The sequence below is a fragment of the Rhinopithecus roxellana genome, chromosome 15, assembly GCF_007565055.1.
Source record: "Rhinopithecus roxellana isolate Shanxi Qingling chromosome 15, ASM756505v1, whole genome shotgun sequence".
Lineage (NCBI taxonomy): Eukaryota > Metazoa > Chordata > Mammalia > Primates > Cercopithecidae > Rhinopithecus > Rhinopithecus roxellana.
In genome coordinates, this window is record NC_044563.1 from 116,897,658 (window position 1) to 116,922,926 (window position 25,269).

General features: G+C 36.5%; 1 protein-coding gene across 1 annotated transcript in view; it reads right to left on the minus strand.

The window, feature by feature from the left end:
• Positions 1-25,269, minus strand: part of ZDHHC13 (zinc finger DHHC-type containing 13) — a 54,217-nt gene that overhangs the window by 19,204 nt on the left and 9,744 nt on the right. Inside the window, exons 2-9 of the mRNA XM_010388110.2 lie at positions 15,462-15,607; positions 11,660-11,782; positions 9,970-10,047; positions 8,311-8,455; positions 6,852-6,916; positions 5,342-5,504; positions 4,978-5,103; positions 1,758-1,891 (exon numbers count right to left, since the gene is read on the minus strand). Coding sequence (XP_010386412.2) covers positions 1,758-1,891; positions 4,978-5,103; positions 5,342-5,504; positions 6,852-6,916; positions 8,311-8,455; positions 9,970-10,047; positions 11,660-11,782; positions 15,462-15,607 — 980 coding nt within the window. The remainder of the gene's footprint in view (positions 1-1,757; positions 1,892-4,977; positions 5,104-5,341; positions 5,505-6,851; positions 6,917-8,310; positions 8,456-9,969; positions 10,048-11,659; positions 11,783-15,461; positions 15,608-25,269) is intronic.

Below are 25,269 nucleotides of genomic sequence, written 5' to 3' on the forward strand. Positions count from 1 at the left end.
TCTGAAAAAGGAGTGATGACTCTGATCGCTGGTGATTTGGCTTAAAATTTATTTAGAGCATGAGTTAATCCAATTAGTGGAAAGTGAATAAATATCTCTAAGTTATAAGTTATCTGAATAGCAGACAATTTTTGGCATTTTGCTATTTTTCAGAAATTTGAGTTTTCACATTACATTTACATTCTAATTCATTTCCAGACTATTGTCCCGCTCTTGGGTGATACAGTAGTAAGATTCCTCTAATACTTCATTTGCTCTTATGACAAAAGCAGGACATGCTTATGCTAGAGAATGCTGGCAACTGACAGAAAGACAGAGGAATACACATAATCATAATACGCAAAGAGCAACCCTATATTTCCTTTCAGATCCTTTTCTATGGATCAACATCATTACATTTTTCTTTCATTCAGTGAATGAAAATGCTTAACAGCAGAGACAAGTTTCCTGCTTTTATGGGCTTTACATTGCAGGGAAGTGATTAAGTGCTAGAAGAAAATAAAACAGGGATGCAGCAGCGTCAGTCGGGAACGGCCTCACTAAGCAGGTGACAGCTGAACTGAGAGGCCTGAATGACATACCCAGCTATGAAAAGATAAGGTGTCAGAACACTTCAGACAAAGACCCAAGCAAGGGCCAAGGCCCCAGGTGGGAATGAGCCTGATGTGTGAGAAAGAATGTACAGTGCAGTGAGAAGGGGAAGAGAGGAAGTCGCTGGGGAGGGAATAAATCACATAATATCCCATAGGCAAGGAGTGTGGATTTTGTTCTGAGTACAAGAAAAAGTTACTAGAGGGCTTTAAGCAGGAAGAAAAGAAAGAACTAACTTGCTTTTTAAAAGATTCTCTTGATTGCTAAGTGGGGGTAAACTCTAGGGGGATAAGAAGTCAGAAGACCAGTGAGGAGACTTGGTCTAGGATGCGAGTTGTGGAGATGGAGAGAGGCAGGCAGGGAACACATGATAATGGGTTGGACATGGGAGGTGAGGAGAGGATGACAGTAATCCAAGCATGACACCCATATTCATTTGAGGAACTGGATGCCATTTTATTGAGAAAGGAAAGAGAGAAGAAGAGATGGGGGGTGATATGACTATTGAGTACTGTGTGTCAGCTATAGCTCTATGCATTTATATGTGTTAACCATGAGGCAGGCATTATCACAACAGTTAACCCTCATTTTATAGCAACTTGTTCAACGTCAGACTATCATGTGGTAAAGCTTGACTTGAATTCAAGCAGTCTGACTCTTAACCATTAACTATATATAATCATGTATAAATATTGTCCTAAAAATAAAACCATACCATATTTACTATTTTATAACCTCCCACAATTTAATTCAACTAAAAATGACTGACAGCAAAAATAACTAGCTTAAAATAAATTTAGAAAAAGGAAACAAAATTTCTGAAAAATGAGCAAAAATGCTTCAAGATGATTACAAAATCATGAATAATTATGAAATGATTACAAAAATCTCCCCATCATTCACCAAAAATAACAATTAAAATGTGACCCAGGATATTTATTTTCCACCAACTGTCAAGTCAACCAAGTTACTGGGTTGAGCAATTTGCTTTCAACCAAATCATATGCTACCAAAGCCCTTTCCTCCCGTCCACCCTCAGGATGCTGTTATATGGTGAGTAATATTTACAGCATGATAAAAATCTGTGACTCCAGCTAACCAACAACAGAAATAAGAAATAAAATCAGAAACACAATAACCAGCCTTGCAAAAATTAACATACACACCTTGGAAACAAAGATGTCAGAAAAAACAATGTTACTAGAAGACATCCTTTTAAAAGCCAAGAATCTGAATTGAAGTCCAGTATGTATCCAACAGCCCACATGGTAATCACAGAAAGCATCAGCAGCAGGAAGAGCTATTAAAAGATTCAGAATTTTAGAACTTCATGGATTTCACCTCTTAAGTATCTAATAATAGTGCAATATGAGAACTACTTCCAAAGTATATAATAACAAAGTATATTAATACAACAACAGAACTACCACAAAATTCTCCTCCAAAATTGCTGATTGATAAATCTGAGGTTCGAGAGATTGCACATCTTGGAAACAATCTTTTCTTTTTTTCTAAGATGAAGTTTTACTCTTGTTGCCCAGGCTGGAGCGCAATGGTGCGATCATGGCTCACTGCAACTCCCCGGTTCAAGCAATTCTCCTGCCTCAGCCTGCCGAATATCTGGGATTACAGGAACCCACCACCATGCCTGGCTAATTTTTGTATATTTACTAGAGACGGGGTTTCACCATGTTGACCAGGCTGGTCTTGAACTTCTGACCTCAGGCGATCCACCGCCTCAGCCTCCCAAAGGAAACAATCTTTTAAAAGCCCTACATTTTATAAAATGTTGCTTAAACATATTTTGTTTTGCTTTTCTTCTCTAGAAGAAATGGTGGTCTTTTAGAAAACTGTTAATGAAAGCTAAGATTTTTCAAAATAACTTCTTGCAAACAGTATTCCATATTGGAAAACATAAAGCAAGCTCAAGGGACTACATAGAAATTAATACACAAGACTCAATGAGGGAACTATAAGAGCTCCAACCTGGGCACTGCATCATGCCATCCCTAATGGAGAAGGTCAGATGCAATAGGTCTGCAGAAAAGATGAGCTATGTTTGGAGAATGTAGAATTTTAAATGCCTATGGACATCTAGGAGACATCCATCCAGCAGGCAGTCAAAAGTAGGTTTAGCATTCTGGAAGACTTGAAGTTTATCAGTACATAGGTGGTAAAGCCATGAGTGAATAACATCCCAAAGACTGTGTGCAGGTAGAAAGGGGGCAGAATCTTAGCCAAAACAAACACTTAAGGGGAAAAAAGCAAAGTCACCAAAAATAACCAAGAACAACCGACCAGAAAGGCAGGATGAGAACCGGCAGAAAGAAAGGTTTCAGGGAATCCAGGAAAAAGAGTTTCGAGAAGGGGGATGTTCTCAGTGTCAAATGTCACATGAAGATCAAAGATTAAAATATGTCCTCATGATGCTACTAATTCAGGTTTATTTTGGCAAAGTTAAAAGAATGAAACTTCTATGAAACAACAGTCTGACTGAATTGAAGCTGGGCCTCGTGTTTGTGCAATGCAGTTTTAATGACAAGATATGAGACCCTTGAAAGCAAGCAGGGCTTCCTTCTTTCTTCTTCCATTTTCACTTCTCTAAGCCATATCTAGGAGTGGATAATTTCAAATGACATTAAATCTTTAAAATGTTTCCAATTCCAATTGGCATGATGACACAAAATGGGCTAGTTTAGATTTTTCTAATGTAAATTTAGAATCTCCTAGCAACATAATCTCAGAACAGAGATAAGAATTAAATATGGATCTCAAAATTCTAAATCCTAGATATAACACTCTTACAGACAAGCTGCACTATTCATTCAACAAATACTTGAGGGCATATTATATGCAAGGTACTATTCTAGGCACTTGGGACACATCAATGAATTTAAGATCTTTTTCTCACTTAAATTCTAGCTGGGAAAGATAGAGAGATAAATATGCTAAGTCACTTTTATAGTATATAAAAACCTGGATGACAAAGGGCCTTATAGGTCATCATAAAGACTTTGCTTTTACTCTGGGAGAAATGAGGAGACATCATAGGAATGTGAGCTGATAAGTGACATGACTTGACTTACATTTTAGATTCATCTGCTGAACCAACATGGCACTGGTAGAGTGGTAAGAAGGGGTCAGATTCTGGATATAAACTGAAGGCTGAACTGGTCAACACATCTTTCTAATGGACTGCATATGTGGTATGACAAAAAAATAGGTGAAGACAGAGGAATGCAAACTCCAGCTACTGAGATGGGGAAGGTTTGGTTTAGTCAGGGGAAGGGTGGGGAGGGTATCAGGAGATGCCTATTAGACATCAAAGTGGATGAATCAAGTAGGTAATTTGATATATGAGTATGGAAAGGTCTAGACTAGAGAGACAAATATGGGAGTTATCAACATATAGATGGCATTTAGGGAATGAATAAATAGCAAAGAAGGTCAATAACAAAATCCTGGGGCACCCTACCAACAAGAGATGGGGAAGAAGTAGAGGAGCTGGCAAAGGATACTGAGGAGTAACCAATATTTCTTCCTCTCCCCACTCCACATGCCTAATGCAAAAGCAGTATAGCATTCATGATGATCCTCTACATAAGAATATGGTGTCTCCTAATTTAGAATCACTATGAAAGTATAATAACTAATTATTATTAATAACATGATGGTATCATATTTGAAAACACTAGAGACAGTGGAATCAATCCAATATTCCATTTTAACAATTTAAATACTATTCACTTCTATGACTTAGATTTTGTTATTCATGAGAATAAGCTGAAGTTTCTAACGTTTTCCATTATTCAGTTCATTTTAAAGTTTAGAGGAACACCACTCAGAATTGCTAAGCTAAAAAAATGAATAAAATTTGGGTTTAATTTCTCAAAATTCCAGTGTTTTCTTTTATGAAGTGACATCATATGCCTAAAGTTTGCAACAATATCATTTTTAAAGTCCTCGTGATTCTAAGGCAACATTGTAACTGTTATTATTTTCTTTTTGAGAAATAAAAATTTAGTAAGGAATAAGCTGTTACTACAAGCTTCTATAAAACTCTTTGCAACATGGTGTTTTTCCCATTGTCTCTAAAAATCAAAACCTTTTGCATTTCAATACATTCATTAAATAAATGTGGAAGTACATAATACTATTCATAAGGTAACATGCAGTTTTAGAGCATCTAGTTGAGGACCAACAATAAACAGCCAATGAAAGTGCCAAATTTCCAACTTTGGGCAACAGGATGCAGGGGAAAGACATAGTCAGCAGATATAATGCAGCAAAAAGCCAACTCTCTGGTTTCCTCTGATGCCTTAATAAACAAAACCAAATGAACAAAAAAGTCGTCTATCCCACAGAAAAGACCCCAAATGAAAATACCTCGCATTTCTGCAGCCACCTCCAAAGTCTGAACTTTTGGTTGGTTCTCATTTTGGCTTCTGCTTTTAGCATATGAATAATGAGCTGATTTTTGTTTTGTAGAGCCATATCAAGAGGTGTTTCTCCCTTAAAAAAGAGTGGGGTAAAAAGTTTTAAAATATTTTTAATATATTATGAGTGCTAAACTTTTTTTAAACTCACCAGAAACATAGACTCAACACACTATTCCAAGGATAGCCAGTTATTATCATTTATATCTATCTTGGGGTAACTGAAAACAAATATATAGCTTACCTTTATGTGAATTTATCAGTCTTCTAACTCAAGATATATTAAACTAAGGGAGATAAATACCTGGCCATACCTTAACATTCTGGATATCCAGGCTAGAACCAGCTTCCAAAAGCTTATCAACTGCATTAACATTTCCTGCTGCAACTGCCCAGTGAAGTGGAGTGTTTTGGTGTATTTTATCAACCACATTGAGAGAAGGATTAAACTTTAAAAGAAATCCAGTTGGTTCCGGCCTGTCTCAAAATAATAAAATACCAAGAGGCATTAACAGAGATGATGACTTAAGGAGTAAATGCAAATTATGAATCCTTTAAGATAATGCCATCAATTAACCATTCAGTTAAGTATTCAGAACTGAGAAACTTCTTTGTACTGACTTATATTCTAGGTACTAATAGGAGATTTAAAAAAAAAAAAGACATCTATTAAATGATGACATGCTATATAGATAATTTTAACAATGCAGTGGAATAACTGCTTCTGTTTTTCAAACTTTTCCTTTCATATTGTTCTATTGGCTAACACTTTTCTCTGAATTATAGATTTAACTTTAGTCAATATTAAATGCTATGCTATTTATTCAATTAAAGACTAAATGTATGTTTTAGTTGAGGAGCTAACTTCATACTCTCCATCAAATCAACTGTTAAATAAAGCAGGTATAAATTATGTTCTAAAATATTTGTGAATCTTAGAAAGTTACGGACTAAAAGACAGAATTCAGTAAAATATTTTTACTTTACCAATACCTTTCCTTCCTTCATGACCACTGAAGAGATTATTTTAAGAAAACAATATTCTACTTTATTTATTTCATCAACATCTTTATAGGGATTATACCTAACTTCAGATTTACCAGCAAAGACAAAATGCTTTTTAATAAAATTCTACCTCCAATCCTACCATTCCATGAACAAAAAGGAAATAGCATTAGAATTAACATGGTTCCTAGAAGTCCTAAGTACAAGCAAAATCAGAGATTCAATACAACACAGAAACAAACTGCTAAAGTGAGAACTGTCACAAGTATTTGCTTAAATACCGGAAGTTGAATTATACAGTGTCATTAATCATGTGTTTATAGAAATAAATACACAGAAAAACTTAAATATGTAAGTGCTTGATCTGAACATACAAAAAGACTCTTTTCAGTTATATTTTCAAAGCAGTCAAGACTGACGTCAGAGAATCTCAAAATGTAATATTTTCCAGAAAGCAGACTTATCAGATTTTAAATTATGAGAACATTTAAAATTATAGCCATTTCTCTTAAAAGCAAAGGAAGAAATACAAGTCATGTTAACAAGTATATGTCAAGGTATATCTACTTGTTAGGTAAGGAAATTTTTTTCTTATTAGTAGCTTTCAAACTTTTTGCCAAAGCTATCAGAAAAGAGAAAATGTATTTCAATGCTGCTTTTCTAACTATCTTAAAAGTCGATTATCACAGTCTCAGTGTGGAAAATACTAGTTTCTTCAATATACTATCATCTCACATAGACAGAGATACTCAAAATTACACACACAGAAAAGAAATAGTTGGAACCAGAATCAGATTGAGGCGATTAAATTAAACTCACCCAATTACTTTGTGAGCTGATAACATGAGAGGTGTCTGGCCATTTACATCTGTCATATTCACACTCTATTCAAAAAGAAGACAATTAGCATAACTGTAAATACACTCAAAAGTCTATTTGTTCTCTTAATAGAAATATCTCTTTAATATATTCAGTACCACCATTATTTCTACATGAAGGGTTCAAATATCATTTGATAAAAAGAATGCTCTGCTCTACTTCCATAGGGTAAAAATCCATGGATTTCTATAAAATATTTTAAAAAAGAAAATCTGAATATATAATGTAAAGTGTTATATGATGTGAACACAGACAGTTAAGGGAAAGAGTAAAATGTTGATAGCTACCATCAAGTACAAGAGATGGTAGAGGCCTTAAAAGTCACCTAGTTGAGACCTTAGTTGACACATTAATTCACATTATCAATTCTTATACAAAGTCATTCAGTATCTACTCAAACAATTCCAGTAAATAGTGAACTCCCTATCTTCTGAGGCAAACTTTTCTTTCTGGACTTAATATACTAAGTTTTAAACAGGGAAAATTTCCTTTCTATTTTCTGGAATACAGAAAAAAAAAGGAAATCATATTTCCATGAGGATATAATCCTTTTAATAAGACAGGTCTAGGTTTAAGGTATACAACAATGGTTTCAGCTAAGCCAAAGAAAAAGAGTTTCAGCTTCTGAAGATTCTTATGGGCCTTGGAGGAATAGGACTTGGGAAAGGGCCCAAAGAGAAGCAGACAGGACTCTTCTTCATATATTTATATTTTTCCAACAATGAAACCTAGGAGGTTATAATTCTACTTCAATCAGCTAAGTCTGAGAGAAAGTGCTCATTTAAAAGGAGCACAACCATTCCAACAGCATTTGTGCAAACACGTTTTCATGCCTTTTACAGGAAAGTCTGCTAACACATAAACTACTTTGCTACCGGAAAACATATTCCAGGCAAGTATAATTGACATTTAAACTGACAATAACCTATAATTTAACCTGTGCCTCTCAAGGCAAGTCAATTTTCATGGACTTACTTTAGAAAACAATAAGAAACATGCATTCAAATTGGCCTCCCATTTGGGCTCAAATAATGAAAGCAAATGATGGGTTAATTTAGTGATTTGACTACCATTTTTCTATTCAACTAGAAGAAAAATACAGGCTTTGAAGTCATGTTTTTGAAAAACTCTGCAAATTACTGGGTTCATAAGAAAAACTATTACCAGCTTACAAGTTTCAGAAACATCTATTATACGTTACTGAGCTAAATGACCTGTCCTTTTCCCTCCAACGAAGCTGAAAAGCAGTATTCAATAGCTAAATGTACCGAGGCTAATATCTGAATATCTGGATATCCATTAACCTCCACCTTAAAAATGAGAAGAGACTACTACTCATAATTTCCCCAACCTCTTCAGATGATAAAAGCTGAAGTGTAAGACACATTTGAGAATATACCTGTCCCTTTGAGATGAGATATGCTATAATAGGCATGTGCTGAAACAATACTGCCAGGTGGATGCTGCTGAATCCTTCTCCATCAATGAGAGTGGGGTCTGCACCATGCTGGAGTAATAATATGACCACAGGTAAATGTCCTTGTCTGCAAATAGAAGACAAAAAGCCATTCTGTAGCATGCAGAAAAAGCAAAAAGTCAGGGAGAAACTGATATTCCTAAGACATGAGGGATTTTGCTTACATATAAAAAATATTTCCTAACAGTAAGACAGTAAGATTTTTGAAACAATGGTGATTGTCCAAACGTTTTTTACTTAGATTAGATGCTGCAAACTTAGAACGATATGGATAATCATTCTCGGTTTTTTTTTTTCAGACGGAGTCTCACTGTCACCCAGGCTGGAGTGCAGTGGTAAGATCTCAGCTCACAGCAACATCTGCCGCCCAAGTCCAAATGGTTCTCCTGCCTCAACTTCCCGAGTAGCTGGGACTACAGGAGCATGCCACCACGCTGGCTAATTTTTTGTATTTTTAGTAGAGATGGGGTTTCACCGTGTGAGCCAGGATTGTCTTGATCTCCTGACCTCATGATCTGCCTGCCTCAGCCTCCCGAACTGCTGGGATTACAGGCGTGAGCCACTGCGCCCAGCCTGGATAATCATTCTTGAGTGCAAGTGATAAACTTGATAACTTCCCAATCTACCTTAAACCTTATATTACCATATGTAAATAATAATTTTTTATGACATGCTAACAATGAAGGTTCTAGGACCCCTTAGACGTCCTTGTCATTTTAAAAATCAAAAAATCATAAGCCAGATATACAGAAATATAATATTAATAAACTGTGGGTTTACTGTGATAATATTAAAAACTATATATTCATATGCTTTTCTTAAGCTTGACTCTGGTTCATTTTTCATGTAAAGTACTGTACCTCAGTAGCTTAAGGGGCATGAATTAACCCCAGAGCTTCAAAACTCTTGGCTATGGAGAAAAGATTCAACTCCTTGACTTACATGAACAATTTTTCACTTCAGTTTCAGATTCCTGTCAACCCACCAACCACTGAGAGTGGAGTTTAAGTTAAAAAAAAGAAACTGGTAAGTATTCAAGACTTATTAACTTCAGTTTCAGATGACCAATATACAACAGAGAAAAGAGGAGAGTGACCACACAACATAAATGTTCTAAGTTGACCTACTCAAAATTTCTTGTTAATCCTGCAACAACTTTTAAAAGAGGTGACTCATTTGGCCCTAAGACATAGAGAAATACTTTACATTTCAGAGGAAACTGACTCTGAAATAAAATCATAGGTTTCTGAATAGACATCTATAGTCATAAGCCTGAACTGACTGAGTTTGCAGTTCACTGAACTACTACTTTTATTTATGTTACCAAGTATGAAAATTATTTATTCTAATTACAAAAAATAAACTATAATACACATATTTGAGTTGGATAATTATAATGAAGCTCTAAATTAAATATCAAAAACATTCTTTCTGCAAAACCTTTAAAACTGTAATTTATTTTTAAATAAAGGAGGCAAAAAAAAGAAAAGATAGTCTTTCAAATTGTCTATAACTGATTTTCGATATGGTGACCACTAGCTACATGTGGCTATTTAATTTCAGCATTCAAAGAAACCTTACCGGATGGCCCAGTGAAGAGGAGTTGAATTTAAATCTCCACCCAACTGATCTACAACAGCACCTTTTGAAATATAAAACCTGTTAAAAGCAGACACAAATGAAAATAAGATTTGAAACTTAAGCTTCATATTGAGAAAGAAAATACTAATTTTTTCATAGTAAAAATATATTGGAGAACAAATTATGATAGTAATACTCCCTAAAACACCCAGATCTATAGAAATATGAAAGGTTCACATGGCAGAATCAGACAAACCCCTGATGAAACATTCTTGGGAGGTAAGTAATTAGTCCTGCTATAATTGGCATTCCATTATAACTTACATACCAAACACATCATAACTACTCTCTGCGTAGTCTAACTACTGCAGCACTCTTGAAATTGTTTATATTCAAAAGGTTTAGGATCAGGCAGATATTCTTACTTGACTGGAAGGAGAAAGGTAAAATTATGTCACCTTCAACAGTTTAAAAGTAGAATTACTATGTGGGACTGAATTTTAAAAGTAAGTAGTAAAGAATTAATTTAAAATCCTTTTGGAAAAGTTAGACATTTTGAGTGTTTTGCCCTGCATTTGGGGGACAGAGATGAGAGGCACTGTATAAGGTGGACATATAAGGTAATGAGACTGATTTTCTTCTACGGTTTATAGGAATTAGTCTCATTACTTCAAAGTTGAGCTTCATATATCGTATTATCTAAATACCATGCCAATTTATTTCCACAGAAGAGGAGTTTGCCTGTGAGTATTCATGTGTGTTAGAACATTTTAAACCTTAATAAATTTCTTAAACTTTAAGGATTTTAAATATCTAATCCTAAAACACAAAATATACACACATTCACATACACATGTACATTTTACATGTTAAGCTGTTTGAAAGAAACAATGGGTAGGCATTACTGCTTTATGAAGGGGAAGTATTTTATACAATCTAATACATGCCCACTTAAAAGTATATTCCATATTTAGTTTTTTGAAAAAGGTTATATTTCCTACCTATCTATTCTTCGCGGCATTAACATGTAAAATATTTCAATGTTTCCTCTAAACTAGATGAGACTTCCCATTCTATTCTGAAAAAGTTTATTATGCTTTTCCTTTTTTAAAAAGTGTTCACTTTAGGCCGGGCGCGGTGGCTCAAGCCTGTAATCCCAGCACTTTGGGAGGCCGAGACGGGTGGATCGCGAGGTCAGGAAATCGAGACCAACCTAGCTAACACGGCGAAACCCCGTCTCTACTAAAAAATACAAAAAACTAGCCGGGCGAGGTGGCGGGCGCCTGTAGTCCCAACTACTCGGGAGGCTGAGGCAGGAGAATGGCGTAAACCCGGGAGGCGGAGCTTGCAGTGAGCTGAGATCTGGCCACTGCACTCCAGCCTGGGCGACAGAGCGAGACTCCGTCTCAAAAAAAAAAAAAAAAAAAAAAAAAAAAGTGTTCACTTTTACTTCCTAAACTTTATGATTGGCCCCTTTGGCTTTATTTCTAATTTTCCTTTTTGGATCAACCAGGCATGGTCTCTAAGGTCCTTTTCAACTTTATAATAACTAACATGTGTGGCAGGAAAAGTTTCAGGTGTTCTTTCACACGAGGATTACACATGATTCAATACTCGTACTTAAAGAAAAAGATAAAGGAGAGGTCTAAAATTATAAATACACAATTAACACACATATATCCCATCTTACTTTACAAGGTCCAGTCTGTTGTTAATAGCAGCCCAATGAAGAAGTGACACATTTTCTTTATCTGGTTGCCTGACATCATATCCTGCTTCTACCAACTCTTTACATCGTTCAAAAATCCCGTATCTCAAATAAGAAAAAAAAGCATTAATTGATACCATTAAAATCATTTCAAATATCAAAATTTCTTCATTTTACTGTATCTTTTCATTATCCAAACTGCCTTTCAGTCAATAAATAAAATAATTAACAAAGACATGCACAGAGAGGACACAGTATAAAGCCAAACAGCAAAAGGAAACCTAGTTTACTTACTGATCAGATTAATCTCTTTGGAGTTGAACTTGATTTCCATGAGTAAACTTTAAACCTACATTGCCGCCCTTCAGTAAGTTTCATCTGATCTCCACTGTGTGCCAGAAACACCTCCTGCCGATTCCTGACAATAATCTTACCCCTGAATCAAACCAAGCCTATGCAATAATCTCACAACAAGGGATAAAGACTAAAAGCAAACTTGGAATGGGATAAATTCAACAACAAAATATGGAAAGAATATAGGTATAGCAGAGTAACAAATGATTAGCCCTTCCTGAAGGACATGAAACTAAGCTATATTTTATAGGCTGACAAAAGGCATTTCAGGCAGAGGGAGCAGCATGTACAAAAATCAGAAATGTGAAACTACATGGATGTTCAGAGAAATAAAAGCAGTGTAACATTGCTAAAGCATAAAGCATGAGAGGGAGTGATGAGACATGAGGTTAGAAGCAATAGGCAAAGACCACATGGGCATTCTGTGCTACACTATGAAGTTTAGACTTTATCTACAGTTCAATGGGAAACCAATAAAGGGTTTTAAAGAAGAAAGTACTCAGACTTTGAGTTTTAAGAAAGATCGCATTGGAGGCAATATGGAAGCTGCTTAGAGCAGGGTAAGGACAGAGAGTGAAATACCAGTTTAGAGGTTATTGCAATAAATACAGGTGAGAGACAATGAGAGCCTAAAGTAAGAGAGAAGCAATAGGAATAGAAAAGGAATGATGGGCTTGGAAGATATTTAACTATTAGTTAATCAGTTAAATAGTATAGCATTGAAAAGAGGTATTTCATAGACAAATTATTATAGCATTAAAAAGAGGTATTTCATAGAGAATAAAGAGATAAATCATTTATTAGCAATATTTCTTTTTTTTTTTTCTTTTTGAAATGGAGTCTCGCATTTGCCCAGGCTGGAGTGCAGTGGCACGATCTCAGCTCACTGCAACCTCTGTCTCCTGGGTTGAAGCGATTCGCCTGCCTCATCCTCCCAGGTAGCTGGGATTACAGGCGTGTGCCATGACACGAGGCTAATTTTTGTATTTTTAGTAGAAATGGGGTTTCACCATATTAGTGAGGCTGGTCTCGAACTCCTGACCTCAGGTAATCTGCCCACCTCGGCTTCCCAAAGTGCTGGGATTACAGGCGTGAGCTACCACACGTGGCCTGTTAGCAATATTTCTATGAAGTCCCAACCGACCCTTTAGCACTTTCTTGAAAACTTATTTCTATTTAAAAGTACCTGAAAGTTTCAATAAGCCTGCAAGGATAAAAAATCAAACCAAATAGCAGAATTGTCTGTTTCTCACACTGTAAATTAGAACAATTTCTGCCTTACCAAAATATGCATGTGTGTGTGTTTGTGTGTGTGTGTGTGTCTTTTTGGCATTTTTAAAAGAGTAGATTTTAGAATGACACACATACATTTACACTCTCCATCATTTTTTTTTTTTTTTGAGACGGAGTCTGGCTCTGTCGCCCAGACTGGAGTACAGTGGCTTGATCTCAGCTCACTGCAAGCTCCGCCTCCCGGGTTCATGCCATTCTCCTGCCTCAGCTTCCTGAGTAGCTGGGACTACAGGCATCTGCCACCACCCCAGCTAATTTTTTGTACTTTTAGTAGAGATGGGGTTTCACCATGTTAGTCAGGATGGGCTCAATCTCCTGACCTTGTGATCCACCCACCTTGGCCTCCCAAAGTGCTGGGATTACAGGTGTGAGTCACAGCACCCGGCCCACTCTCCATCTTTTAAATGTCAACTTTAACATTTTACTGGAAAAGAAATACTCCCTTTATTTGAGAAACGTAATAAGAATATACATTCATTAAGATTTTGCTGGTTTAGAAAACACACACACACACACACCCTAGCTCTCTATGCCCTTCCCAAATACTACCTACAGGTCTCCCCACAACCACTTGAGAAGGTACAGGACCTGAAGAAAATTTTAGGAAAGACATAAAATGCGAGTTTTTACTGAGATTCCCATTAAAAACAGCCTAATTTCTGACATTTATCTTAAGAGTTTCGGCCGGGCGCGGTGGCTCAAGCCTGTAATCCCAGCACTTTGGGAGGCCGAGACGGGCGGATCACGAGGTCAGGAGATCGAGACCATCCTGGCTAACATGGTGAAACCCCGTCTCTACTAAAAATACAAAAAACTAGCCGGGCGACCTGGCGGGCGCCTGTAGTCCCAGCTACTCGGGAGGCTGAGGCAGGAGAATGGCGTGAACCCGGGAGGCGGAGCTTGCAGTGAGCTGAGATCCGGCCACTGCGCTCCAGCCTGGGCGACAGAGCGAGACTCCGTCTCAAAAAAAAAAAAAAAAAAAAAAAAAAAAAAAGAGTTTCTTGGGCAACAGGGAAAGATTTAAATGTTTCCATCCTAATTAAAGCAAATATTTACCTTAAGAATACACTCATCTTTGTATAAATAAAAGATAAATAGTATCAAATAATATTCACCTAAAAGAGTGGTTCCCAAGTCCTCTAGAGTTCATATAAATTGGTAATTAGAATACTCAAATAATTGTCAATGTATTTTTTAAATAACATAGACAATACATTAGCCTATATTAAGGCCAAATAAGCTAATTAATCTCCAAACATCTTTGTTCTGATAGAAATTATATCAAATTAGTATGGTAACATTAGTTCCCCTCAGGCTGATTAGATTGGCATGATTTATATTTGATGGGCAATCTGCTGGGCAGATTTATGTTTGATTACTACAAAAATGGATTACTATTTGATGTAGTATGATGAACAAAATATTTCAAAATATGCTCAATGGCAAGAGGTGTGATAGATGTTAATAATCAACAAGATCCATGAAGGTGAAAATGTTGGGAATAATTGACTTAATGCAAATACCCACATATAGAGATTTTAAGGGGAAACTTTCAAAATGTACTTCCATATCCAGTGCAAGTAAAACAATACACTATGTGTTTCAAGTGGTCAGAGAACATATTTCCACCTTACCTTACTGTCTTTCTTCTAGTTAATCCAGCACAAGCACATGGAAAGTACTCAAGAAAATGATTGTTTAAAACATCTATGAATGTGTAAGTTGGTATTTTTTATTCCATCGACCTATTCAGGTTGTAGTATATTTTAAAAGACTTAGATTTGTATTTCGAATAAAGAGTTTGGCTTAGTGTCATTTAAAATCATCCATTCATTCAAGGAACGTTTATTAGGTATCTCATACAAGAAGGAACTGTGCAAAAGCACTGGAGCTACAAAGATGAAGACATGCTTTTGCTAAGAAGCTGTCTACAATCTAATGGAACGTCCTGGTATATAAACAGCTTAGGTACGCTGTACTAAGTACTGTGGTGTTGCTATGACAAATATACTTGGTGCTGGTGTTAACTACCATTGCAAAGTAAGAGAGGTAAACATATGAAGAGCCATGAACTACACATACATTACTATTAATTCAAGAGAACATGAGGATAAACCAAAGCATTTGGAAGACTTACTGAGTAGCTTTGACAATGTCACAGTTACTAGAGTCCTCTATAAGAGGAAGAGCTTCTCTTGCATTGGCAAGTTCTTTGTTTTCACGTGCACAGATGCCATATCGACCAAATCCTGGAGGGTGGGGGCCATGGCTGTGATTCCTGCACTGAAGAGTAAGAGTCATTTGACAATGCATGAGAGAATTAATGTCACACTCAATTACATAATGAAGCATTTGCTACTATCAACAATAACTATATTAATAAATTAAATTTTTGGGCGTTTTAGAAGTGTATCCTGAGAATGACTTGAACCCAGGCGAAGGTTGCACCAAGCTGAGATCGCACCATTGCATTCCAGCCTGGGTGACAGAGTGAGACTCTGTCTCAAAAAATAAAGAAAAAAAAAAAGTGTATCCTAAGGAAGATTTTCTTTATCTTTATTCTGTTCAGTAGAAAAGATACTTACTATTACAAAAATCCAAATTACATATTTTGTTCATAAAACAAAGGTCATCTAAAGAAGCACAGATGGGGCCGGGCGCGGTGGCTCAAGCCTGTAATCCCAGCGCTTTGGGAGGCCGAGACGGGCGGATCACGAGGTCAGAAGATCGAGACCATCCTGGCTAACATGGTGAAACCCCGTCTCTACTAAAAAATACAAAAAACTAGCCGGGTGAGGTGGCGGGCGCCTGTAGTCCCAGCTACTCGGGAGGCTGAGGCAGGAGAATGGCGTAAACCCGGGAGGCGGAGCTTGCAGTGAGCTGAGATCCGGCCACTGCACTCCAGCCCGGGCGACAGAGCGAGACTCCGTCTCAAAAAAAAAAAAAAAAAAAAAAAAGAAGCACAGATGGACCTTGTTACTTGTAGTGGGTAGAGGACCATTGCTACTGACTTGGTAAGAAGTTTGCCAGGGCTCTACTTCTTGGAGTTGTGGTGGACATACCCTAGGAATATCCCCCAACTCCCCAATTAATCAAGTTCTCATATAATCCCTTCCTCTTGAGCACAAGCAGAACTTGTGACTTGTTTGTAGGCAATGGAATATGGCAAAGGTGATGAGACAGTTACTCCCATGATCATGTTATATAAGTCTCTGTCTTAGCCAACTGAAGCAAGAGATTCTTCTGCTGGCCTTGAAAAAGTAAGCTGCCATGATATGAGAGGGCCACATGACAAGGAACTGTGGGCAGTCTTCAGGAGTGAAAGTAGGCCCGACAACCAGTAAGAAAATGAGACTTTGATCATACAACCGCAAGAAACTGAATTCTGCTAATAACCAATGAACTTGAAAGAGGAACCCAAGCTCAGCCTTGATGTCAACTGTGAGACCCTTAGCAGAGGATCCAGCTAAGCCATGCCTAGATTCCTGACAAACAGAAACTATGAGATAATAAATAGGTGTTACGTGGTGGCCTACGAGCTCAGTTGGTTAAAGCATAGTGCTAATAAGTACGTGTTGTTTTAACCCACTAAATGCATGGTAATTTGTTATGCAGTAATGGGTAACTAATACAAAACTGACTGCAGAATTTGGTGAGGGTAAAAAGATTGATTGCCAAGATAGTCCCATTAGCTGAATCAACAAATGTTACATTCAGATCACCCATTAGAAACAGCAAATGGCAAGCTAAAAAATTTTCCTTAAACAATTATCGCAGATTTGTCATTCAAACTAATTTGAGTGTTTATAATCTCAAACACTGAGCTTACACCTTAGCAGAAAACCAATACAGGATTTGCTAATATTGGGGGGAAAAAAAAGCCCACAAAAATCTAAGATCAATTATCTGTTCTGTGGATTATGAATGCATTTTATTTCTCCTTTCCATTACTATGGACTTTTGGGTTCACTATCACCTCTGGGGCAGATGGGTAGATGATCAATTAAGATGAGCAATTTTGACACTTGTTGACAACTTTGCTAAAATATTTGGTGGATGAGCAGGCAGGCAGAGGGAGTTAAAATCTTTAGCACAAATGATGCTCACTAAATCACTTTAATACCCCCAAACAAAGATTTAGTTTTACTTGAGAGAAGGACTCCTTCGGCTAAAGATGTGGGATGCTCAAAGTTTCTGTTTACTAAAAGCACAACTATATCAAATGTACATATTATTTACATATATTCTAAATACATTTTTAAAAGACTCTATAATGTGACCCTAATCACCATTATATCTTTGACTACTCATTTATATAATAACCAATCTTCTAATCTCATAGGCTACTCAAATTTCCAAGAAGAAACAGATTCATGTGAAAGTAATCAACTTTAATAAAACACATTATATTGCATTCTTAAAGAAATGATACCTTAAAGAGAAACCTCCCTGAATTAGTACTTTTTAAAAAAATGCATTTATTTATTGGGACAGGGGTCTTCCTCTGTTGCCCACGCTAGAGTGCAGCAGTGTGATCATAGCTCACTGCAGCCTTGAATTCCAGGGCTCAAGCAATCATCCTGCCTCAGCCTCCTAAGTAGCTGAGACTACAGGTGCATGCCACCATACCCAGCTAATATTTTGTTTCCTTTTTATTTATTTTTTTATTATACTTTAAGTTCTGGAATGTATGTGCAGAACGTGCAGGTTTGTTACATAGGTATACATGTGCCATGGTGGTTTGCTGCACCCATCAACCTGTTATCTACATTACATATTCCTCCTAATGCTATCCCTCCCTTTGCCCCCCACCCCTGACAGGCCCCAGTGTGTAATGTTCCCCTCCCTGTGTCCATACTTTCTCACTGTTCAACTCCCACTTATGAGTGAGAACACGCAGTGTTTGGTTTTCTGTTCCTTTGTTACTTTGCTGAGAATGATGGTTTCCGGCTTCATCCATGTCCCTGCAAAAGAAATGAACTCATTCTTTTTTATGGCTGCATAGTATTCCAAGGTGAATATGTGCCACATTTTCTTTATCCAGTCTATCATTGATGAGCATTTGGGTTGGTTCCAAGTCTTTGCTATTGTGAATGGTGCTGCAATAAACATACATGTGTATGTGTCTTTATAGCAGAATGTTTTATAATCCTTTGGTATAACCAGCTAATTTTTCAGTTTTTATTTTTGTAGAGAAAGGGTCTTACTATGTTGCCCAGACTGGTCTTGAACTCCTGGCCTCAAGTGATCCTCTTGCCTTTGCTTCCCAAAGTGCTGGGATTACAGGTGTAAGCCACCATACCTGACCTGAATTAGTGCTTAATAAGAAATTTAGTTACCTATCTACAATTTTTAAAAAGTTGATTTTTAAATAAATGTATCAGAAATTGTATCTTCAAAATAGTCTCCTCAGGAGATTATTAGTTATTCCAATGGCATTACCTTGAAATGTTTTCAGAATTTCCTTTCTGAAACTGTCCTCAGAGCCATATAAAACAGACTCATATTTTTATACTCTGAATATCTGAAAATATTATGATTTATTATACAGAGTGAAGTATATAAAACATATATGTGTATATATATGGACTTCTTCTTTTGTAAAGAGTAAAGAATAAATATAAAATGAATTTCCATGAAATCACTACCTAAGTCAAGATATAGAACTGGGCCAGCACCTTAGAAGACTGCCCGGACACATGCTATGCTCCACCACATCCCCACACTAAAACAACAGTTTCCTGACTTCAGTTATAATCACTTTTTGCTTTTCTTTACAGTTTTATCTCTAATGTATGCAAACTCTAAAAAGTACAGTTCAGCTTTACATTTTTTTAATCTTTGTACAAATGGAATCTATCATATGTATTATCTATCATTTGTTTTGCTTAACATGAGACTTACAAGCTTCATCCATGTTGTTATGAAAGCTACAACAGGTTCATTTTCATTGCTGTAGAACATTCCAATACAGTAACATACTACAATTAATTTATCTATTTTACTATGGCTGGATATTTGGATTGTTCCCAGTTTGGGGCTATTATAAAAAAATACATTGCTATGCACATTCTTGTACATGTCTCTAGGTATATATATATATACATGTAAACAATTCTCAAAAGCATATATCTAGAAGTGGAACTGTTGGCTTTGAAGATATGCTTAACTCATCTTCAAAATGGTTGTAACAGTTAAACTTTCCCCTGCGGGGTATGAGTGCTTCTGTTGCTCTACAATCATTAAAGAAACCTAGAAAAGTGAACAAAATGTATGAAGTAAACTGTATTCAGACTTTGGACAATGAGAACAGTAAGACTGTGATTGCCAAGATATGAGGAAAAAGAAAAAAAACACAAGGTGAGCCCCATCATCCCAGCAATTTTGCAATCATGTGCACTGAGAGGAAAATACTTTGTTTTAGAGCCCAGAAGCCTTGCTAAATTGAGGAGACAGAAATTTGAGATCAGAAAGGCTGAGATAGCTGGCAGTTGTGGGCACATTTCAAGAAAGAAGTGAGCCAACCAGAAAAAAAAGGGACTCCAAAAAATCTGTACAGGAGGCCCACTGAGTCTTTGCGGAGTACTAGGACAAGCAATGTATGGAGGGAAACTTGACAAGGATAGGCAAAAAATGACTGGAGATTTGTAAACTGAACAATTACTGGAGTTTATACGTAACAGGAAGATGTTCAAATTCTGATCAGCCAAAGCGTAGAGTCTTTGATGACCCCTTGGGTTATTCAGTGGAGATATCAGAGGGCCACACCTTAGAAGTAGTGCTGAACTATATCTGGAATAAAGGCTACCCCAGAACCACTCTAGAGAAGCCTAAAATCAGACTTCAAAGGACTCAAATTGAGCAACATTAACTTTACCGCCTGCCAAACAATATTCAATAGTCTTTAAAGAAAGGCATCAGGGCTGGGTGCGGTGGCTCAAGCCTGTAATCCCAGCACTTTGGGAGGCCGAGACGGGCGGATCACGAGGTCAGGAGATTGAGACTATCCTAGCTAACATGGTGAAACCCCGTCTCTACTCTAAAAAAAAGAAAAAAAAAAGAAAGGCATCAAATACCAGATACTCATCAACATGCATTCACAAAGTCCACTATCAAATCAAAACTCACTAAACATGCCAAGAAGCAAGAAAAATGTGATCCATAGCCAGAAGAAAACCAGACCTTGAAACTATAAAGATGACAAAATTAGCTGAAAAAGACATTAAAACAGCTAATATAAGTATGTATAAGTATTTAAAGGAAAACATTAACAAAATGAGTGAAGAAATTGAAGATATGACAAAAGATCTGATTAGAATATCTGCGGGTAAAAATCAATCTCCTTGTAATCCCAGCACTTTGGGAGGCCAAGGTGGGCAGATCACTTAAGGTCAGGAGTTCAAGACCAGCCTGACCAATATGGTGAAACCCCATCTCTATTAAAAATACAAAAATTAGCCAGGCATGGTGGCGCATGCCTGTAATCCCAGATATTTAGTAGACTGAGGCAGGAGAATCACTTGAATCTGGGAGGCAGTTGCAGTGAGCCACGATCACGCCACTGCACTCTAGCCTGGGCACCAGAGTGAGACTCTATCTCAAAAGAGAGAGATAAAAAAAAATCAATCTCTAAAATACAAATTACACCAGATGAGATTAACAGCAGATTAAACAGTATAGAAGAAAAGACCATTTAAATTGAAGAAACACCAATGAAACTATCCAAAATGCAGCACAGAGAGAAGGTGATTGAAGATGTATAACTGGAGTTCCAGAAGAGAAGGAAAAAAGTTTTTTTTTTTTAATATTTGAAGAAGTAATAGTCAAAAATCTTCCAAATTTGGTGAAAATTATAAACTCACAGTAACTAGAAGTTTAATGGATCCCAACTAGGATAAGCCCCGAAATCCTACACCAAGACATATCATGATCAAATCACTAAAAACCAGTAATAAAGAGATCTTAAAATCAGTCTGGACATTTTGGGAGGCCAAGGCAGGCAGTTCACGAGGTAAGGAGTTCGAGACCAGCCTGGCCAATATGGCGAGGTGGTGGGCGCCTGTAGTCCCAGCTACTCCAGAGGCTGAGGCGGGAGAATGGCGTGAACCCGGGAGGCGGAGCTTGCAGTGAGCCGAGATCGCACCACTGCACTTCAGCCTGGGCGACAGGGCGAGACTCTAAAAAAAAAAAAAAATCAGCCGGGTATGGTGGCGCGCACCTGCGGTCCCAGCTACCCGGGAGGCTGAGGCAGAAGAATCATTGCGCCCAGAAGGCTGAGGTTGCAGTGAGCCGATATCGCACCACTGTACTCCAGCCTGGGCTACAGAGCAAGATTCCCTTTCAAAAAAAAAAAAAAGTCTGGAAGAAACAGACATATATGTTCAAAGAGGCAAAGATAAGAATACACTCGGACTTCTCATCAGACTTAAGGCAAGTCAGAAAGCAAAAGCATAACAGTTTAAAGAGCTTAGTATGCAGCGTAAGCAGTGTTTACAGGGAATTTGTAGCTTTAAATGCTTACATTAGGGGAAAAAAAAAAGAGCCTACAGTAAGTTATCTAAGCTTTCATGTTAATAATCTAGAGAAAGAAAATTATACTCAAAGTGGATACGACAAGAAGAATATAAAAATAGAAGGAATTCATGAAACTATAAAACACAGAAACAATACAGAAAATCATTGAAGCCAAAATCTGGTTCTCTAGAAAGAATAAGTCAATAAAAGTGAGAAACCTTTGATCAGATTGATCAAGAAAAATGAAAAAGTATCAATGACAAATACCAGGTTTAAAAAACAGACATCACTACAAGAGCCTACAAATTTTGAAAGGATAAAAAGGGAATATTTTGAACAACTTTATGTCAATAAATTAGCAACTTAAGTGAAATATACAAACGCCTTAAAAGACACACATTATCAAAATGGATCTTAAAAGTAATAAATAACATAGTATCTATTAAATAAATTTGATTCATAATGAAAACCTTTCTCATAAAAAATTCCAGGCCTATATAACTTAACTGGTTAACCCTATCAAATATCTAGGGAAGAAATAATACCCCTTCAGAAAACAGAAGAGAGAATGCTTCCCAGCTCATTTTACGAGGCAGAATCACTCCATACCAAAACCAACAAAGACATTACAAGTAAAGAAAAGTACAGGCCCAGTATCCCTCATGAACATAGATACAAAAATCCTAAACAAAATATTAATAAGGTGAATCCAGTAATATGTAAAAAAGACTACACATCACAACCTAGCTTAAACATTTCAAAATAAATCAATGCAAACTACCATATTAATGAATAAGGTGAATATTCATATTAACAGAATAAAATATATATTCAAATATATACAACAGTAAAAAATATATATTCATCATAGAATAAAGCATTTAACAAAATTATATGAAAATTCTTTATGCAAAGCATATGACAAAATTTGTAAAATCTTTCAATACAAGGGAAAGAAGGGAACCTCCTCAATCTGATAAAGAACATTTACAAGAAATCTACAGCTACCATCACATTTAATGGTACAAGACCATTTTTACTCCAAGACTGGAAATAAAGCAAAGATGCTCATTATCACCACTTCTAATTAACACTATACTAAAGCACCAGACAGCATAATAAAGTAGGAAAAATAATAAAAATGCACACAGATTAGAAAAGAAGTAAATCCATTTTTACTTGCAAAAACATGATCATATGCATAGAAAATTCTAAGGAATCTTTTAAAAAAAGTTTACACTAGCATCAAAAAGGTAAAATACTTTAAATGCTTTTATACTGTATCCCGTATTTTTTGGTGTGTTCAGTGGGAGGGTCACATCAAATATAGCCATGCTTTCATTAACAATGAAGATATATTCTGAGAAACAAATATTTAGGCCATTTCATTCTTGTGCAAATATCACAATGTGTATTTACACAGAGCTAGGCAGTATAGCCTATTACACACTTAGGCTACATGGTATAAACTATTGCTCTGATCAACATCGTATGTGTGGTCTGGCATTGATCGAAACATTATGGGATGTATAACTGTACCTAGAAAATTGCTATAAATGAAAACTGACTTATTATTTTATAACCTCATCTTGCTTTTTACCATCAATAAAGTTACCTAGCTTTCACCTACCTTATCACCAAACCTATTTCTGTGAAGTTTTCAGTTTAAAAAGAAAATCATTCTCTAAGGATGAATACACAATTGAGAATAAAAAATTGAAGATATTTGAAATAATGTGTCAAAGTCACTTCTCCAAGAGTTCCAAAAAGTTTTAAGAATGAAAGTTTCTTAAATTTCATTTTTAAAAGATAGTTTTTAAATTTCTTTTAGAAATTTTTAATTTTAAATAAAGTTGTTACAAGACAAGGATGCCTGCTCTCAAGCACTTCTATTCAACACAGTATTCGCAGTCCTCTCCAGAACAATCAGGCAAGAGAAAGAAATAAAGGGCATCCAAATAGGAAGACAGGAAGTCAAACTATCCCTGTTTGCAGATAACATGATTCTCTATCTAGAAAACCCTATAGTCTTGGCCCAAGAGCTCCTTCAGCTGATAAACAACTTCAGCAAAGTTTCAGGATACAAAATCAACGTACAAAAATCGCTAGCATTCCTATACAACAACTATCAAGCCTAGAGCCAAATCAGGAAGGCAATCCCATTCACAACTGCCACAAAAAGAATAAAATACCTAGGAATACAGCTATTCAGGGAGGTGAAAGACCTCCACAATGAGAATTACAAAGCACTGCTCAAAGAAATCAGAGAAGACACAAAGGAAAAGACATCCCATGCTCCCGGATAGGAAGAATCAGTATCATGAAAATGGCCATACTGCCCAAAGCAATTTACAGATTTAATGTTATCCCTATCAAATTACCAAAGACATTCTTCACAGAACTAGGAAAAAACTATTTTAAAATTCATATGGAACCAAAAAAACAGCCTGAATAGCCAAGGCAATCCTAAGCAAAAAGAACAAAGCTGGAGGAATTACATTACCTGACTTCAAACAATACTATAGCGCTATAGTAACCAAAACAGTTTGATACCGGTACAAAAACAGACACACAGACGAATGGAATAGAATAGGGAGCCCAGATACAAGGCTGCACACCTATGACCATCAGATCTTCAACAAAGCTGATAAAAACAAGCAATGGGGAAAAGACTCCTTATTCAATAAATGGTGCTGGGATTACTGGCTAGCCATATACAGAAAAATCGAAGCTGGACCCCTTCCTTATACCATATACAAAAATCAACTCAAGATGGATCAAAGATTTAAATGTAAAATCCAAAACTATAAAAACCCTAGAAAAAAACCTATGACATACCATCCTGGATATAGGAATGGGCAAAGATTTCATAACAAAGATACCAAAAGCAATGGCAACAAAAGCAAAAACTGGTAAGTGGGATCTAATTAAACTAAAGAGTTTCTGCACAGTAAAAGAAACTATCAACAGAGTAAACAGACATCCTATAAAATGGGAGACAATATTTGCAAACTATGCATCCGACAAAGGTCTAACATCCAGCATCTATAAGGAACTTAAATTTACAAGAGAAAAACAAACCCCATTAAAAAGTAGGTAAAGAACATGAACAGATACTTTTCAAAAGAAGACATACATGCAGCCAATAAGCATATGAAAAAAAGCTTAATCACATCACTGATCATTAGAGAAATGCTAATCAAAACGACAATGAGATACCATTTCACACTAGTCAGAATGCTATTACTAAAAAGTCAAAAAAATAAGAGATGCTGGCAAGGTTACAGTGACAAAGGAATGCTTATACACTGTTGATGGGAGTGTAAATTAGTTCAACCATTGCAGAAAGCAGTATGGCGATTCCTCAAAGAGCTAAAAGCAGAACTACCATTCAACCCAGCAATCCCATTACTGGGTATATACCCAGAGGA